The 19,332-nt window shown below is 37.4% G+C and overlaps 1 protein-coding gene across 5 annotated transcripts in view; it reads right to left on the bottom strand.

Annotated features, from left to right (window-relative positions):
* Positions 1-19,081, bottom strand: part of ATP6V0A1 (ATPase H+ transporting V0 subunit a1) — a 56,327-nt gene extending 37,246 nt beyond the window's left edge. For 3 of the 5 annotated variants that reach the window (XM_063112503.1, XM_063112502.1, XM_063112501.1), the window contains exons 1-5: positions 18,991-19,081; positions 16,963-17,126; positions 5,733-5,811; positions 3,943-4,040; positions 3,285-3,413 (exon numbers count right to left, since the gene is read on the bottom strand). In XM_063112503.1, the coding sequence (XP_062968573.1) occupies positions 3,285-3,413; positions 3,943-4,040; positions 5,733-5,811; positions 16,963-17,079 (423 nt within the window). In that variant the 5' untranslated portion in view covers positions 17,080-17,126; positions 18,991-19,081. Of the gene's footprint in view, positions 1-13; positions 118-3,284; positions 3,414-3,942; positions 4,041-5,732; positions 5,812-16,962; positions 17,127-18,990 lie in introns of those variants that run through there. The other 2 variants (XM_063112504.1, XM_063112505.1) reach the window with 2 other exon arrangements.
* Between the last annotated feature and the right edge of the window lie 251 nt (positions 19,082-19,332).

The raw sequence follows: 19,332 nt of genomic DNA on the forward strand, positions 1-19,332 counted from the left end.
CATTAACCATTACTTTTCCAGTCTTCTTTACGTTCTCATATGTTATGGTGCTTATGGAAAAAGATGCAGAGAAATCTCTCCAGCTCTAACAGTTCTTCATAAACAAGAAGACTAAGAAAAGGATAATCATTAACAAGTTATTTTAAATGCTCTGGATAAGAAATGGCTAAGTCGAATTTGTAATCATCTTAAATCATAAGAATATTCAATATATGTTTACTTTTCCCCTTCTCCACAGCTGCCAATCATAACCCGTATGCCTAAATAGGGAAAGATTTATTTTCTAATTAGCCATTTACTGCTAACCCATTACTATGAAGTATTGATCATATTCATCAAATTATTACAAAGAAGAGGGGTTTAAAAGCGGTAGTGTTTTAGGCCATTTGTAAACATTACAATTTTAGGCATGGAAGAAAACCTCATAAAAAATCCTAAGTTCCCAACATTTGAGGGTCCCAAGTTTCCTCATCTTTTATGTTATTTAAAGCACTCATTTGCATTCATAGATGTGATCTCTCTGTGAGGTCTTGTTTCTGGTCATGGCAGTGAAACCTGAGACTGCTGATTGGTGGCAGCAGGGCAAGGTCTATGGAAAGAGACCTGGCTGAGGCTACAAGCTAGTGTCAGGAACGGGCAAGGTACCGACTGCACTCAAGAGAAAAAACAGAGCGGCCCTTGCCAGAAGACTTGCTGCACTGCCGCGAAGGTGCAGTGGGAGGGCCTCTCACAGCCAAGGCCTCGTGCTCAAAGTACCTCCAGAGACTGAAAAAAGTCTCGCATAACTAGGAGGGGAAACACAACCCACCGTGGATAGGGCATGAAGGTCATGAAGACTCAAAGTCTGCCTTTTCAGGATGGGCATTTAATATGTAGACTTATGAATCACAAAATAAAATTCCTAAATCCATAACTTAGGATTTTAAAATCTTTTATCATCTTTCCAAGTTGTTCCTCTTATTTTATTTTACTATGTCTTTTTTTTTTTTTTTAAGATGACTGGTAAGGGGATCTTAACCCTTGACTTGGTGTTGTCAGCACCATGCTCTCCCAAGTGAGCTAACCGGCCATCCCTATATGGGATCTGAACCCGTGGCCTTGGTGTTATCAGCACCACACTCTCCTGAGTGAGCCACGGGCTGGCACACTATGTCTTTTTTAATTAGAAAATTAAAGTTTTTTTGTTAAGCAAAATAGTAGTATAAATAACTATTCCCATTAAGGGAGTCTACTTGTCAATCTTTATTCAGAATTTCTCCTGAAATGAACCAGAGGTCACGAAAGACATTTTCATATATCACAGCAACATCTCAGCAGTAAACTAAAGGGTATATCAAAAGGGGGAAAAATGAGGGATGAAAGAACTAAGTTCCAAATGATGCTAAAAGTAGCTGAGCTTTGACCATGAGGCCAGGTTTACACGGGATCTGTGGGCAGCAGCTTGGACACATTTAGAAAAGCATACATCTGTGAGCACATGGAGGCTCATGCTCAGGGATGCTTCCTGGCATGACTGAATGATACCTTCCTTGAACACAGGGACCATGTCTTACTCATCTTGTGCTTCACAAACAGTAGGTGCTCATTATATGCTCAGTAAATTAATGAATAAAAATATAATAACATTAAGGCAGTGAGCATAATGGAATTCCAGATTATTTGTTTATTAAAACCATGTGGCATAAGTGGTCATGCCTGTTGCAGAAGACCTTAAACACCTGGAAGGAATCACACTGTGCCACACTCTCTAATGCGATGATATTGGGGACCAGTGAAAGAGGCAGTAGCCAGTCTCAAAAGTCTTAACTTAGTGAGCAAGCTGAAGATTCACACCAAACCTCTCTTGATATATAACCAGTTTCTGGCTCTTGGGAGGACCAGGCAATTAAATTCATATCAGCTTTTCTCCTTTCCCTCGCCCCAGCAGATCTTTTTAATTAGCATGGCTTCTCTGAGTCAACCCTTAGTTACTGAGGAATGTGTCACATCCTCAGCAGACTTTCTCTAGCCCAGTGGTTTTCAAACTAGCATGCCTCAGAATCACCTTGTTACAACAGACTGCTGGGATCCACACCCAGAGTTTCCGATTCAGTAGGTCTAGGGTAGGGACTGATCATTTGCATTTCTGACAAGGTCCCAGGTGAGGGCGCTGCTACTGCTGGTCAGAGAACCCCTGCTCCAGCTTAGAGAACTACAGAGAATCGGTCTCTCTTCAAAAGACAGAAATTAAAGGTAAAACTGAGAACATATGTGATGCTAACTAAAATGCGCCCTCTGTATTTAAAAGCTTTGCCAAGTTTTTTTGTTGAGCAAAGGAAATAAAGAACTTTATGGGAAGGCACACTGAACAGTGACTGAGACAATTTCTGAAGTATCTAACGTTGTTAATCTGGTGGCAAGGACACTTTCAAAAAGTTACCCATACTGCAGGCCTTCAGAAAAAGCATACCTAGGTCGAAAGACTCCTCCCCAGGTTTAATTAGGAGAAGGAAGCCTTCTGTGAGCCTTGCTCGAAATCCTTTCCTCACCTCAGCAAGCTGTCACCCGGCAATTTAGTAACCTACATTTTTTTGTTGTTGTTTTTTGTTTTGTTTTTGGCATCTGGCCAGTACAGAGACACGAACTTTTGACCTTGGTGTTACAAGGTGGCGCTCTAATCAATTGAGCTAATCCGCCAGCCTGTTATCTACATTTTTAACCCAGGAACTTATTAACATTTTTTCCCTATAAGGTTAATGCAGTTGAGTTTATGTGAAAATCCAGAAGTTTCAATAAGCATCCTACCAGTATTTCCATACAATAAAAAAGTCTTGGAAAAATGAGTGTAATGTGCCACCCAAATTACTGAAAAATGTACTCAAAGGTTGATGAGCAAACAGAATAAAATAAAAATAAAAATTTGATGACAAAACATTTGGAGATTAAATATTTGTTATAATTTTGTGTATAACCAAATGTTTGTTTCTTCAAATGCATATACTTACCTTACAACGCATAAGTATAATGTAAAAATTTCAACTAACTATGTTTACACAACTACTTAGGGTTCCTTTCCCCATCTTGGGATGAAAAACTGCAGAAAATGTGAAAATAGACAAAACCATGGCTGGCTGTGTACTGCATGAAAAATGGAACACAATCTGAAATTTCTTCAACTAAAGCAGGGTGCAAAAATGGTATTGCTTCCAAACTAGCAAATTAAAATAATTATTGGAATAAAAATATGGACCACTTGTGCAAGTGTAATACAGCTGCTCAAATACTAAAAGAAACAATAGTCTGACCTCATCAAAAAATTGCTGAGTTTTGCGAAGTATAAATTTTAATTCAGTCAGTTCCAGGAAGTTTCTCTTCAGAGCTTCCTGGTTTGTGTTGATTTCCTTCAGTTCATTTTCAATCTTCTCAAAATTGGCCTAGAGGGAAAAAAGAAAACCATGAACTCAAACTAAGCTCAATATGCTTGCTCTGAAAGACATTAAAAAAGTCCATCCCACAGAACTGTTGACATGCTGACAGTTCAAAGATATCTTACACCTACCCAACAAATATTGTGATTTTTACCAGAATTAACTTTCTTTGTCTATAGATTCTATTGTATACTGGATAAATTTCTCGGGGGATTTCAGATGGATAAAATAATTATTGAAAAGCCCATTAGCTGTTTATTTAGTCTATTAGATTAATAAGCTACTAGATAAATTGACATTAATCCAGTAAGGTTTTAATAAAACAATAAACATTTATTTAGTGGCATATGATACTGTTGGAGATACTGTTTGATACCATAAAAAAGGGATTTGCTTCAATCCCACCTACAAGAAATTTATAATCAATAGACAATACTGACAAGGTTAGCAAGAATTATTCTCCATCCACGCAGGAAAGTAACTTCTGCATTTAAGTAAAAAGAATTTATCTGTCTTTCTCGGAACAATTCTTTACCTCTAAGTCAATCATGTCCCGGGGGAAGGGCACCTCTGGGTTTTCACCAGTGTCCATAATTGGGATGTTAGCTTTTCTTATCTCTTTCTCAACAAATCCTAAAATGATAAAATTGAAACATTCATGTCTAGCTGCACATACCTGGAATTGCCATTATTTGAGGGGGAAAAAAAATAAGATCCAAAGCCTGGCTACAAAGAGTTTCATTCTAAGAAGATACTTTTAAATAAAAGAAGTACCCTTTTTCTCCACATCCTTCTTTCTCCTGCCTCACATTCTCTAAAGCTAATCCAAAGAGAGAGTCTTCCTTCCCGCTTCTGGTCTTAAAACTGGCCTGCATTGGCTTCAACTCTCCACCCTATGCAACGGCTACCCCAAAGTGTGACAGTCTGGTTACAGATATTGTCAGCAAAGCAGAGCTACAGAAGAAGAATACAAGGGGTCTTCAAAAAGTGTTCATGGAAGGATTTGTATTTTTTTTTCCAGCTGGCCAATAATGGGCATTGGAACCCTTGACCTTGGTGTTATAACACTGCACTCTACCCACTGGGCCAATTAGCCAGCCTGTATTATCTTTTAATTCAATTTTTCCACAAACTTTTTGAAGTATCCTCGTATTTGACACATAACACACTAGTGAGACAACTCCAGATCAAAAGTGGCTTATTAAATTTGAAAACAACCAAGTCAGTTTTAAGTTTTAAAAATGAACATAAAATAGCAAAATGTATAATAAGGACCCAAAACACCAGAAGTTGTTTAAGGTGACAACTACTGAACTTTTGTAGTGTGGGGACCAAATTCATGTATGAGCTAACTGTGAGCTAGCAAGGTCATGTAAGAGTGGCAAGATCACAAGATCATGGGTTTTGCAGCCATACAGAACAACATGGCTTCAAATACTGATTCTATCATGATTGCTTATGTTCTTGGGCAAGTTGCTAACCTCCTCTGATCTTCAGTTTCTTCAATTATTAAATGAGGTAACACACACCTTGAAGGAATGTTGTGGGGAATGAATGAAATAAGGTATATGAGCACCTTAGCTCTTAACAGGACTTTTTTTTTTTAATTGATTAATACTCATGAGATACAAAGCTGATCGTCACCCCTCATGCCCAAGATGTGAAGGCCAGATCCATACTGGCGGCATGCCCATTACCACAAATTGCGATTGTACCCTGTGTGCCCCACCCTATTATCCCCAATCCTCCTTCCCCTTCCCCTTCCTCCCCACTCCACTTTGTTTCCAAGGAATGTTCTCTCCCTCTGCAAGTCCAATGCACCCCTGTGCTCTTTCTTTCCTTCCTTCTTCCTCTCTTAGCTCCCACTTACGAGTGAGGACATGTGGTATTTATCCATCTGTGCTTTGCTTATTTCACTCAACACAAGTTTCTCAACAGGACTTTAATGAATGTTAGTTTCCTCCCTCATAAATATTTCAAATTAAAAGTGACTCTGCTAATATCTAAAATTGATGGTGTTCTGGGTCCTATCATTAAGAATTCTATAATGTAGTTCTGCTATAAAAATTCCACAAAAAAATAACCACAGTGTCTTCAGCTTACACCCTTTTGTTTCAAACAAGGTTTCCATGAAGCACTTCCCAGCCCAAGCACCACAAAATCTATTTGTATACAAGAAATTCATCTTAACATCACGATCACAAGCTTTTCTCTCTTTTTTTTTCTCCTGCAGTATTTTCTTCCTTTATTATGAGGATTAATGTCCCTAATCTTAAGACAAATGATTCATTATAGGAACATCATATATGACCAAAATGTACATACGAAGCTTTCGATCCATTTCTTCACATCTTCTAACTTCATTCACAAATTTCCGCTGGAAAACATTCACATCTGGATTTAACTGAAAAATAAGAACACAATACCAAACATTCAAATACTGCATCTATTTCCTGTTTCCCAAGCAACACATCCTGTAAAGTGAAAACCTAACTTTGTATCAACATATGATACAACACTAATGAAAACTGTCTACTGATTCATATACACTGCTTTGTGGCCAGTCACACCTACTAAAGATAAAAACTTCTCCCTTGCTGCTGCAACACATTACTGGCATGGAGGCAAATTAGGCAAAGCACAGTGGTATGAAATGTTTTTCCTAGGCCAAAAGTCTCAGTGAGCTTCCTTCCCACTACCTAAAATTTGGAAAATGGATATCATAGAAGCTCTTTCTGGTTTTCTTTCTCTCTTCCTTCTCCAGCAGAAGAGACAGAAGGCAAATTTCCCCCGTTCTTCTGTCCCAGGGTCTTCACTTCCTGGGTGACAGGCTGGTTTATTCATTCATATAGCACAAGTAATCTTTAAAGCAATGGGACAGACATTCTGGGATATACAAATAAAAATAAAACAAGTCCCCACTCATTAAGAAGATTGCATTCTCATAGAGAAAAAAGATGAACACAACCAACAAGACAGCACGTGATAAATGCCATAAAAGTAATACAAATACACAAATAAAGAACTATAGTTACTCCACATATATGGAGCACCAAATACTGGCCAGATATTGTAGTAGGCACTGGGGCAAATACAGAGAATAAACTACACCCTAGCTTTGAAAATGTGAACATCACAATAAATGAGCTTGATCATATATGTGTATATTTATGTATACATTATGTGTGTGTATATACACATACACATATCCATGCATTCAACAGTTCTTTCTTCAAGGACTCAATTATTAATATCAGAGAGAATTTAAGGCAAAAAGCTTTATTAGTGACTAAGAAAACCATTGGCTATGTCCTAGTCTTCAGCTCCATGGAAGAGATAGACACAGACCAATAATTACAATTTGCTGTGGCAAATACTATTAAAAAGTAAGGAAAAGATATGGAAAACCATTGGCAGTTTCTTATAAAGTTAAATGTACACCTATCTACCCTATGACTGAGCATTCCATCACTCAATATTTACTTAAGAAAAATAAAAACATGTCCACAAAGACTTTTAAAATAATATTTACAGCAGCTTTATTCATAATAGCCCGAAACAGGTCCAAATATCCATCAACAGGAGGATGGATAAAGACATTGTGGTATATTCATACAATGGACTGACTACTCAGCAATAAAAAAGAATGCACCAAAGATACACTCAAGAATACAGATATGGTTGAGTGAAGGAAGAGAGAAGTCAGACATGAGAGTTTGTAATGCATGGGACCATTTACATACAGTTCAACAACAGGCAAGACTAAGCTATGATAATAGAAATCAAAACAGAGGTTACCTATGGGGCATGGGGACTGACCAGCAGTGGACACAGGATAATTTTCTGGACTGATGAAAATGTTCTATATTCTGATTGAGATGCTGTTTACGGTGGTTTATAAATTTATCAAACTGTACTCTTAAAATGTGTACATTTCGCTGAATATAAATTTTACTTCTACTATACAAAAAGGAAGTATGATAAAAAAGAAATGACACACATGGAGGAATGACTAATTCTACGGGGGAGGGGGAGTAAAGAAAAATTTTACAAAGGTAACACCTGAGCTGGGAGTAGGGAGGATGAGGCAGAGTTCACTGAGCACAGATAGACAGAATGGAAGCAGAAAGACCACAGCAAAGACTCAAAGACAAAAATAATACATACTCAGAGAAGGGGAGAAATTTACTATAGCCAAAAAGAGGGGATATGTGAGAGACAGGAAATAGCAGAAGACTCCCCTCTGGGCAATAGGGAATCAAGTGACCTAATTTATTTTTACACTTGTTAAAGACCTACTGTTTTGAAGAATAATAATGTGTGTAAAGAATAAACTGTAAGAAACAGTGATGACAGAAAAACTAGTAAGGAAATTATTGGTATTATTACAGAGGGAATCTAAGACAAAAAAAATTATTATAGATTAAGAGAATCATTAATAATGATAATAAGAACAATTTCCAGCAGGAAGGAACAATCCTAAACTTGTATATCCCTATTAATAGAGGATCAAAATAGTTCAAACAAAAATTAACAGAACTACAGGGAAAAAGAAACATTTCTTTATGCAGTGGAAAAAATCTACTTAGTGGAAATTTTAACATACTTTCTTCATTATTGATAGATCAAGTCAACCAAATATTAATAAGGATAGAAAATCATGTATGCATGTGTGTCTGTCCATATGTATATGTATATGTGTGTATATACATCTACACATATATACAGGCAAACACACAAGATTAAAATCATATCTATGTATATTTATCCCTGCATTCAATAGCTCTTTCTTCAAGAACTCACTTATAAAAATTGACCACAAAATAAGTCATACAGAAAGACTCCATTAGTAAAGAATTGGGTAACCATGTTCTCTGATTACAATGCAATTAATTTAGAAATCTATATCAAAAATATAACTTAAAAAAGAAACAAAACAAACAAAAAAAGACAAAAAAAGAAAATATATATATATAACCTAGACAACATATTTGGAAATTCTAAAACAGTTCTAAATAAAATAATCCATGGCTCAAAAAAGAAATCATAATGAAAATTTCAAAATATTTAGAATGGAATAATGAATTTACTAAAGATCAAACTTTGTAAGATGAAGCTAAAGTGGTATGTGAAGGGAAATTTACAGCCTTGAATGCATATAATAGAGAAAGATAAAAATTAATGTGCTAAGTGTCCAATTTGAGAAGCTGGAAAAAAGATAAAAAGAAGAGGAAAATAACAAAGGGCAGAAATGACTGAAAGTCTCAGAACAAGACAAAGTCCCAGAGAGGATCCTCCTAATCAAAAACTGGTTATTTAAAGAAAAACCAGACAAAATTTTTACAAGACTGAGAGAATGCATAAATAAATAATGCTAAGAATGAAAAAGACAAGTACAGATAAAATAGTTTTAAAAAATAAGATAATACTGAAATCAACTTTATGCCAGTAAATTAGAAAGTTTAGATTAAATGGACTACTTTCTACAAAAAAAAACTTACTAAAAATTAACTTTTAAAAAACAGAATTAATATTAACAGGATTAATATCTTAATTTCAACAATTAAAATACTCCCATCTAAAAACACCAGGCCAAAAAGGTGTAAAGATGAGTTTTACCAATCATTCAAAAAGGAGATAAGCCCAAATCTTCAAAAATTATTCCAAAGAGGAGAAAATGAAGGAACATTCTACAACTCATAAGTGGATGGGCCAACACACCTTGATACCAAAATAGGACCAAGAATAGTTTGAGAAAGGACAATTACAGGCCAATCTCACTTACGAATACAAAGATAAAAATCCTAATAAAGTACTAGGAAGTTGATTTTTCTTTCTTTCTTTTTTTTTTTTTTTTTTTTAAAGATGACCAGTAAGGGGATCTTAACCCTTGACTTGGTGTTGTCGGCGCCATGCTCTCCCAAGTGAGCTAAACGGCCATCCCTATGTGGGATCCGAACCCGTGGCCTTGGTGTTATCAGCACCACACTCTCCCGAGTGAGCCACAGGCCGGCCCAGAAATTGATTTCTAAAATTCTTTTAAAATATACCTCATGGCCAAGTTGAGTTTATCCCAGCTTGCAAGGATGGTTTTACATTTTAAAAACTCGATACAAATGGCAAATGCTCAACATCATTATTCATGAGTGAAATGCAAATTAAAAATCCAATGAGATATTACTTCACACCCATTACAATGGCTATAATTTTTTTTTTAATCTGGGTGATAATTTTTTGCATACGACCACAAAAGCACAGGCAACAAAAGGAAATACAGACAAATGGGATTGCATCAAACTAAAAAACTTCTGCACAGCAAAGGAAACAACTAACAAAGTGAAGAGACAACCCACAGAAAACACTGAATTGTACATTTTAAATGGGTGAACTGTATGGTACATGAATTATATCTCAGTAAAGTTGTTAGAAAAAAAGATTAGCAGGGAAAAAACTAGACATGTAATTCCCCAAATTAACATATCAAAGGAGAAAAAACATGATACCCTCAACAGATGAAGAAAAAGCATCCAATAAAATTCCATATCCATTTGTGACAATAACTTTAGTTTTTGTTTTGTTTTTTGGTAGTTGGTAGGTAAGGAGATCCGAACCCTTGACTTTGGTGTTACTAGCACCTATAACAATAATTTTAGAAAACAGGAAATTGAAAGGAACTGCAAATTCTAACAAGCAGAATTTTCCAAAAACTTAATAGTAAACATCTTATTTAAATTGTACAACATTAGGGCCGATCCCATGGCGCACTCGGGAGAGTGGCACTTGGGAGCGCGGTGACGCTCCCGCCGTGGGTTCGGATCCTATATAGGAATGGCCGGTGCGCTCACTGGCTGAGTGCTAGTCACGAAAAAAGACAAAAAATAAATAAATAAATTGTACAACATTAAAAATATTCCCTTTAAAGGGTGGAATAAGACAAGAATGCCATGTGACAGATATATAGCATTTTGCTCTACTTCCTTATTCACAAAAATCCATATATTGTTCAGGGCAGCAACTGCTCAGCTGAAAAACCACATTTCTCAGACTCTCTTGCAGCTAGAGTATGCCATAATTCCAGCCAATGATAAATTAGCAAAAGTCTGCTGGGGATTTCTGGGAATGTTTTTCCTTCCTGATACAGATCCCTTCCTCCTTGCACTCCTTTCTTTCTGCCTAGAATATATATGAAATGCCAAGAGCTGCAGTGGTCATCTATAAGGACAAAAGCTCCAGATGGCTGAGCAGAAATACAGAATGATCATAGGACACTGATGACAGTGTGAAGTTGGGCTTCACGTTACATGAGAAAAGTAAACTCCTATCATTGGGGTTTTCTGTTACATACAGCCAAACACAATCCTAACTGATATTGGCTTGTTGTTACTCTTCAACATGTTATTCAAGGTCCTAAAGCATAAAATGAAATAAGTAAAAGAAAAAGATAAAGATTTAAAAGAAGAAACAAGATTGGAAATAATAAATTGATGATACAGAAAATCAAAGACCTCTATAGACAAACTATTAGAATTCTATAAAAAAGATAATTCTGTCTGGCTGGTTGGCTCAGTTGGTTCGAGCATGGTGTTATAACACAAAGGTCAAGAGGTTCTGATCCCTGTACAGGCCAGCTGCCAAAAAAATAAATAAATAAATAAATAAATTGAGGTTGCTGGATATAAGAACAATATAAAAATCAACTTTATGGGCTAGCTAGTTAGCTCAGTTTGATAAAGTGGGGTACTGATAACACCAAGGTTCAGGTTTTGATCCCTATACCTGCCAGCCTCAAAAAAAAAAAAAAAAAAAAAATCAACTGTATTCTTTCATATCAGCTTCAACAAAAAAGTTAAATTTCAAAATGATTCCACATCAGCAACAAAAAATAAAGTAACTCAGAATAAGTCTAAATAAAGATGTGCAAGAGTCTTATGATTGACAGGGAATTTCACAGAATTACGGACGCTGAGTCTAAATTCTAAAATTAATATGGAAGAGCACAGGGGTCAGAATAACCAAGACAATTTTGATAAATAAGGTAGGGCAACTAATACCCTATAAGAAATCAAACCTCAGTATTAAATTATAGCAATTAAATTATTGTTCTGTAAGCACAGGGATAAACAAATAGGGCTGGCCAGTTAGCTCAGTTGCATACAGACCAGCCTTATAACACCAAGGGCATGGGTTCAGATCCCCTTATGCTCCAGTTGCCAACAAAACAAAAAAACAAATAGGCCAATGGACTAGAAGAGAACCCAGAAACATATCCACAGATGCATAAAAACTTAATATTTTACAGAGATAAGATCACAAATCATGAAATAAGAAAATACTATTTAAAAAGCTGTTTTGAGACAACTGGTTATTCATATGGGAAAAAAATAAAGTAGACTCCTACTTCACTCAATACAAAAATAAAACTCAGGTAGATCAAAACCTAAATGTAAGAAATACTTTTGAAAAATTTTTACAAGAAAAGATAGAAAATGTATTTATAATTTTGGGATAGGTAAGGAATTCTTAATTAGTACACAAAAAGCACAAGCCATGAAAGGAAAGACGGGGGGTTGGGGGGAGAGGAAGAGGGAAGAAGGAATGAAGAAAAGAAAGAAAGAAAAGACCACAGTATGTTGAACTTTCAGAGGCAGAGAACGAACCTAAGGATGCTAGAGATGAGGGGAAGGGAGGGGTTTGGGAGGTGATAGGTCAGGCAAAGGGCATAAAGAAATATCACGATTTGTAAGAATGAATACGCTGATAACAAATAAAAGTTAAAAAAGAAAAGCAAAGATGAATTGCTTCTCAGCCTTTTGGCTAAGACTAAATATATAAAGGAAAAGATGAATACATTTCACTATTAAAACTTAAAACTTATCTATGCCCATGGGCCAAATTTGGAACAATTTGATCATCAAAAAGAAAAGTGACAGTAAAGGTTTATGACATACTTAATAAAGAACAAAAAAAATCCAAGCGTTCCCAGCTAGTCTCAGGAAAAAAATAGGGTGGAGGAGGGAAAAGCTACTTATTAAAGAATGGTAACTAACTAATGTAGAAGAAGTAGAATTAGAAAATCATCAGTTTTGTAAGCACCACTGTAATAATTGGTACAAGAATAATTCCATCACAGGATACAAAAACTATGAGGTAAAAAGCTATCAGGGAACAGGATATTCACAGTCTCAAAGTATCACCCCATATTACCTATTAATCACAAAGGGGAGAAGATACCTTTACAATAGAGAAATCTAGCAAACAACAGCTAAGTCAAGTGATCATATTTATCTTCAACAACAGTAATAGAACAAATGACATCATGTGCCTTCTGGTGTTATATATTGAGGACACAATATCCTGTATGTAGTTTTCTTGCTAAAAATGTTTAACCTAAATCAAATCATGAGGAAACAGATAATTCTAAATTAAAGGACCTTCCAAGGAAACAATTAGACAATTCCAAATTAAGGAACCTTCCACAAAACAAATGACTTGGACTGCTCAACAATATCTGTGGAGGATACTGAAATTAATAAAGCAAATGTACTTTTAGGAAGGCCAAAGCCCTTTAGTTTAAGGCACAGCCTAACCTTTCAGAATTGCACATAGTAATGCTAAGCTTGGGAAAAACAGAAAACTTTCCCAGGACTAAAGTCTATGTTGTAGATTAAAAAAAAAAAACTGTAATACAGCAAAAATGCTTGCTCTAAGGGCAGTCGTCCTTGGTGCAGCTAAACCTAATGATGGGAAAGTATGTGAGCTAAAGGCTTCAAGGTTGTTGGTTGGGGGATGTTCCTCAACTCTTCAGCTGTTTCTTTAAGTTTCTTGGGGAACTAAACGTTGCCTTGACGATTATCTCATTGTTCTTTTTGTAACCACCTGTGTTCCTTTTCTGCAACTCTTGCCCGGAGAATAAAAACTGAGAGAAAACCTCATTCGGGGTTATTTCCTAGGAATCCTGATCTCTTGAAGGAATTGCCTGGGATTAACCCCTTCTGGGCCCCTCACTGCTCCGGAGAAATGGGGTTTGAGTAATCCTTTGCATCTCCATCTCCCTGTGAGAGGTGACAAATATCAATTATGTAAAAGACCAAACAAGCTACACTTCTGCGGAACATGAGAAGTGGACTAAATTCCTCCTTGGCTACTCCTCACCACCCCTTTCAGTAGTTCTTTACTGAGAATTCCACCCTGTGTTTCTCACTTCTCCCTTATCTCACTGACACAAGTCAAAAAAACAACATCAAAAAAACCCGAAACCCAGTTTTAAAGTGCATTATTGGAAGAACTGGGGAAATCTAAATATGACTGTTTATTACATAACTGTATCACTGTTAAATTTCTTTAATGTGATCATTGAATTGTGGCTATGAAAAAAAAGTCTGTTCTTAGGTGATCCATGCTAAAGTATGAAATATTTAGGGAGAAAAAGTCACAATGGCCACAGCTTACTCTCTAATAGTGCAGTAAAAAAGATTATATCACATGTGGCAAAAGGCTAACAATTGGTGAATCTACATAAGGGTACTCAGGCTTGAAATTTTTCAAAATAAAAATTTAGGAAAAAAATACTGATAAGCAAAAAGAAAGAAGAAAATTATGTAGGACAAAATGTATCATAAACAAAGTGAAAAGACAAACTACAGCCTGGAAGAAGTTATCAGTAAGGGATTACAAAAAGATTAGCATTCAGAATACATGAAGAACTTTTACAAATCCCACAAATCAATAAGCAAAAGACAAGCAACACAACAGAAAAATAGGCAAATGATACAGACAGATACTTCCTGGAAGAAGAAACTCATAAATCCAATAAACAGATAAAAAGATACCAACTGTACTAATGGAGAATATGCAAATTAAAACAACAATAAGATAACCACCAGATTGGCAAATTTCTTTAGGTCTGAGCATAGAGGTGTTGACATGATTGTGGAATGACTGAAACTCAACAATGACAACAGCATGAACAGGTAGGTACATTCATTGTGAAGTAACATCTAACAAAGTTGCACACAATAATCAGTAATGCCTCCTCTTAGCAACAATCCCTAGAGAAGTAGAGGTCCATGAGTTCAAGACTATTTTCATAATAACATGAAGACATCATTTGCCTTTTTCATTCTCATTCTCTCATGAATTTTCAGTGAAGTTTTCCAGAGGCTCAAATGCCTGATATCACAACAGACTGAATGCAGAAGCAGATGTGAGAACCCCGCTATCTTCTATTAATTCAAACATTACAGAGATTTTCAAAAACCTAAAAACAACACCACTCTTCTCATTATTTTTTTTGAAAATATAGTTATTTTTCATTAAAATGTTACTTATAACAATGTGTAGTTGGTTTACTGTCATAATTTTTAAATGATTTAATAAATATTTTAAATATTTCTCAGTTTAAATATCCAATACAGTAAATACTGATAGCCATAACTCACATAAGCAAAAGCTCTTTGGGGTCTTTAACAATTGTAAAGAGATCCTGAGACCAAAAAGTTTGAGAACCACTGTCCTAGAGTATCAATGTTAAATTTATTTAATTTATATATGACTCTGCATTACAATACTGAGAATCGGAATCAACCTAAATATTCCTGAGGAGAAAAAACAGATAAACTGTATATATATGCTTATAATAACTATATGACTTATAATATCTATAGACTAGAGCCACCTGTATCAACATGATCAAATCTCAGAAACAATGTTGAATTAAAAAAGCACTCGCTGAAAGATACCTACAATATGATACCATGTATATAATTTTATAACATACAAAATCATACTCTATATTATTATTTAGTGATACATATATACTTAACAAAAATAAAAAATAAAAACATATGGGAATGATACAAGCAAAAATCACCATACAGATTACCTACCTCTGGGGAGGAAGGGAAATAAATGGCATGGAGGAAGGATATGCAGGAGGTCTCAATTATATGTGGAATGTTTATCTCTTAAGTAGACAGTAGAAACATAGGTGTTTATCCTATTCCCTACATTTTTTCTGTATGAGTGAAATACAGCATAAGTAAAGGAAAAGAAGGCTAGATGGAAACAACAGATGTTAAGAAGGGAGATACTATAGACCAGATGAAGAATTGCAAATTAAGGGAGACAGGTTTGACTTAGGTTTCAAGCCTAGAAAACAGGAAGAATTTCGAAGCATTAGCTCATGTTTAGGAAGTCATGATGAAGAAGTAGTTTGTGAAACAGTAAGGTGTCTGGACTTTGATATACTGAGCTTGAAGAAGCAGAGAGAACTGCCAGGTGACAACAACCTCAGAGATTTGAAAATGAAGAGATGGTGTTTGGGAGATCAGGGCCAGAGTTACAGATTTTGAGACACATTGAATAAAGATGGAAGATTTGAGACTACATGAGAACACCAAAACAGGTGATAAAGGAAGATGTGGGTATGGAGATGCTTACCCAGAGAGAGCAGAGAAGACAGCTTAGGGAACACTGATGCCTAGGGCAGGGGAAGGGAAGATCAAAGAGAAGCTAGTGGAAGAAACAATGAGTCCTCAAAAAGGTTTTAAAAAAAAAAAAAAGTATTAGCCAGGAAGGAGACCATTGGAAGAGAGACAGTACAAAATGTTTCAAAGAGAATGAGGAATAAGGCCACGTCACTAGATTACATATGTGCAATTTCAGCTCAGACTGAGAACTTCCTGAAAGCCTGCCAATTCCAGGAAGCCCATATTGATTAACCCCACCCCTTTCTGATCACTCATCTTTCACTCAACCATTCATTCCAACAAATACTGTTCAATCAGTACCTTGTATGTGGGCACTAAGGATACACTAATGAGCCCAAACAGAGAATGTCTCTGTCTTCATGGTGCTTAGATCATAGCAGAGGAAAGAGACTTTAATCAACTCCTCACACTGATGAATGTAAAATTACCACCACAATGAGTGCTATGAAAAAGAGGCATATGGAGCTTTGAGACTGCGTAACAGGACTTGAGTCAGGGACCAACGGATTGTTACCTGCCCCCTCCTTTCAGTAGATTATAAGCCCCATACGGCATACTTTTTCAGTCTTAGACTGTTCATTTTCTTTTGATATCTTCTCCAAGTGCCAAGCATAATGCTCCAAAATAATGGATTTTCAGAATATCCTTACTTACACAGGTATACTATACATATGTAGCTAGATGTCAGAGATTTTGAAAATGTCATATTGTATGGAAGAACTACAATTAAAAAAAAAAATTATCTGCTATAGGGGTTAAGGAGCCCTAATGCAAAGTGAAAGCCTTGAACAGGTAAGTCTGCTATCCTCTCCCTGCCTCCCAAACAATTACCTGGGAATGCTTAGGATGGTTCCCAGAGAGGGAGCTAGCAAAAGCATTGAAAGATTAGCACAAAACATTCCACCTCTAGAAAGGCAACTCAAAGTATACACTCTACTAATAGTAAGCCAGTGCTATAATGTTATTTTTGCAAATAAAAAATAAAACAAAAATTCATCATAAGGCAATTGGCCATGACAAGAAAAACAGTTTAGTGGTAATCAAAAAGCAGCCCCACAACTACTTACATCACGAAACTGAACCTTTCCGAGTTCTCCTAATTCACTGACGCAACAATAAGCAGCTTCTGACTGTAAAAAAAGCTGGGCCAGTGTCATCTCCTCACTCCGGAAAAGCTCCCCCATGGTGGTAGAAAGTACCAGTTAACTGAGTACCTGGATTTCTCTCCAACCTGAAGCAAAAGAGAAAATTACAAAAAGAAATAAGAGCAAACAACACCCCAATAAGACTCTTTAATTTTGCATTTTCATTTCTTCCACCCCATGCTGACATGTCTTTAACAATTATTTTGACATCCTGCCTAGAAAGATGGAAAGGAGAAATTGCAAAGGCAGTGCCTGGATCCTGTCCAGCAGAGGACCAGACGAAAAGTTACTTCCTTTGCAGTTAACATCAGAATCGAATGATAATATTTTGGACAACTCAATACTTAAGAATGTGTCCAGATTAAAGACAGGAACTGGGAACCCCAAACAGCTCTCTAAGTACCCTGGACGTAATACTATTTGGCAGTGATGTTCACAAAGCCCAACATTTTTTTTTGCTTGTGCAAAAAACAAGTGGAACAGACCTTAATTACCCTTTCATAAAAGATGTCTACATTATGACTAGTTTTCTCCTCTCTCGTGAATGCTCATTTCTAACATCCAAAGTCCCAGCACTACCCTAAAGGTATGGCTAAAGGGTTTAACCTTCCAAACTCCTCGGAAAACACCATATCCCCCCCCGAAAGAATACAAACAAATAACCATTTGCTAAAAAAAGGAACCAGCTTGCATATGAAGCTCACTTTCAAATCAAGCATGACAGGAACACATCAGTGCTGACAAAGCAGTTTTAGGAAGCCACGGAAAATAAAACCTCTGCAGCTTTCTGTTTCTCATCCCTACCTTCAAGACTATCACATTCTTTCATCTGTCAAATCTTTTCATGCACGAGCCAATGAAGGTTTCATTTCAGGGCTGTCTGAACCGTTGCAGTGTTTGAAAGGCAATTGGCGCTATCAGTGGTCCTGAAACTCCAATTATTTACTCTCAATCAGCTAATGTAAGGCACAGAATGTACAGTATCTAAACTCAGCAAAACGTACAGTATTTTTAGTGTCATAAGGGCATCCATATACAGTATAGATAGGTGTCACTGACACCAAAGGAAGATTTATTCTTCTGGAAGACTGGAAGACATTTTGAGAAATCTGAACAACAAAACCTTTGTGCATTTCATGTTCAAGGCAGCAAAACACACTCCGGTGTAAGGATTTCTCAAAGAGCTTATGTAGGCTGACTGTAAGATTGTGAATACCTGAATCATCCAAGTCAGCTGTTACCAGCACCGCCCTTCACCAAGGATAATTTCCACAACCTCTAAACATATAAAATTATGCCTAATCAGCATAGTTCAGGGTCTGCCAACGATGACAGCCTCCAATGAGTTACCTTCCTCCTCCTGTTCTTTAATGATTACAGGTTTCCCTAGAAATCTCTATCCCTATGGAGCCAAACAGAAAATTAACTGGGCCAAAGCGAATCTGGGGGTCACAAAGCAAAATATGAAGAAAGAGCAATTCTACAAAAGACGCGTCCAAATACAGCGCCCCCGGCGTGCTGCCTCCAAGAACCTCACCACTGTCATCCAGTCCTCGCCTCCTGACAAGGTATTCACCTGCTTCATTTCCTGTCCGCCCCGCGAGACAGCAGGAATTCTCTGGACCCAGGCACACCTACCTCCGGGGGGGGGGGGAGAAAGGGGGAAATCCCCCAAGTAAGAGACCCTTTAAGAAACCCCATAATTCTTCTGCCTACCAAATAACCTCCAGTTCTTCCGCCTACCCCTTAAATGAGGGAAGGAATCCTAGGCCTCCTAAGAACAGCGAGCCTCCGGTTCCTATGCCACACTGTGGGGTGCCCAAAGTGGGGGTGAACCCCATTTTTTCTCGGAGACCTAAGATCCCTGCTAATTCCTTTCGCAAGCGAGGGTGCTACTGGAAGGCTTTCCTGCGAACCTCGCAGGCCGCTGTACCCACAGCCCCCGCTCACCTCCTGTCGGCGGCCCTGCGCCCACCAGCAGCCGCCGCGGCCAAGATCGCAGTCTCCGCGGCTCCGGGCACCAGCTCCCCGACGTGCGTGCGTCCACAAAACCCCGCCCCCGCGCCGGCGGCGGCCCGCCCTCACGATGACCTCATCGCAGTCGACCAATGGGGTGCGGCCTCGCTTGGACTGCCGCAGTGCGGAGTGGCGGGGGTCGGGCGAGCCCCAGCGTGCTGACGCCATCTTGGTCCCTATGCAGTGGCTCCCGGCCGGGGGTCAGGTGGCGGGGCTGGCGCTGCAGGTGCTCGAGGCCTGGGGGTCCTGAGCCCTTTTTAGAATCCTTTTTCCCTA

The sequence above is a fragment of the Cynocephalus volans genome, chromosome 10, assembly GCF_027409185.1.
Source record: "Cynocephalus volans isolate mCynVol1 chromosome 10, mCynVol1.pri, whole genome shotgun sequence".
NCBI lineage: Eukaryota > Metazoa > Chordata > Mammalia > Dermoptera > Cynocephalidae > Cynocephalus > Cynocephalus volans.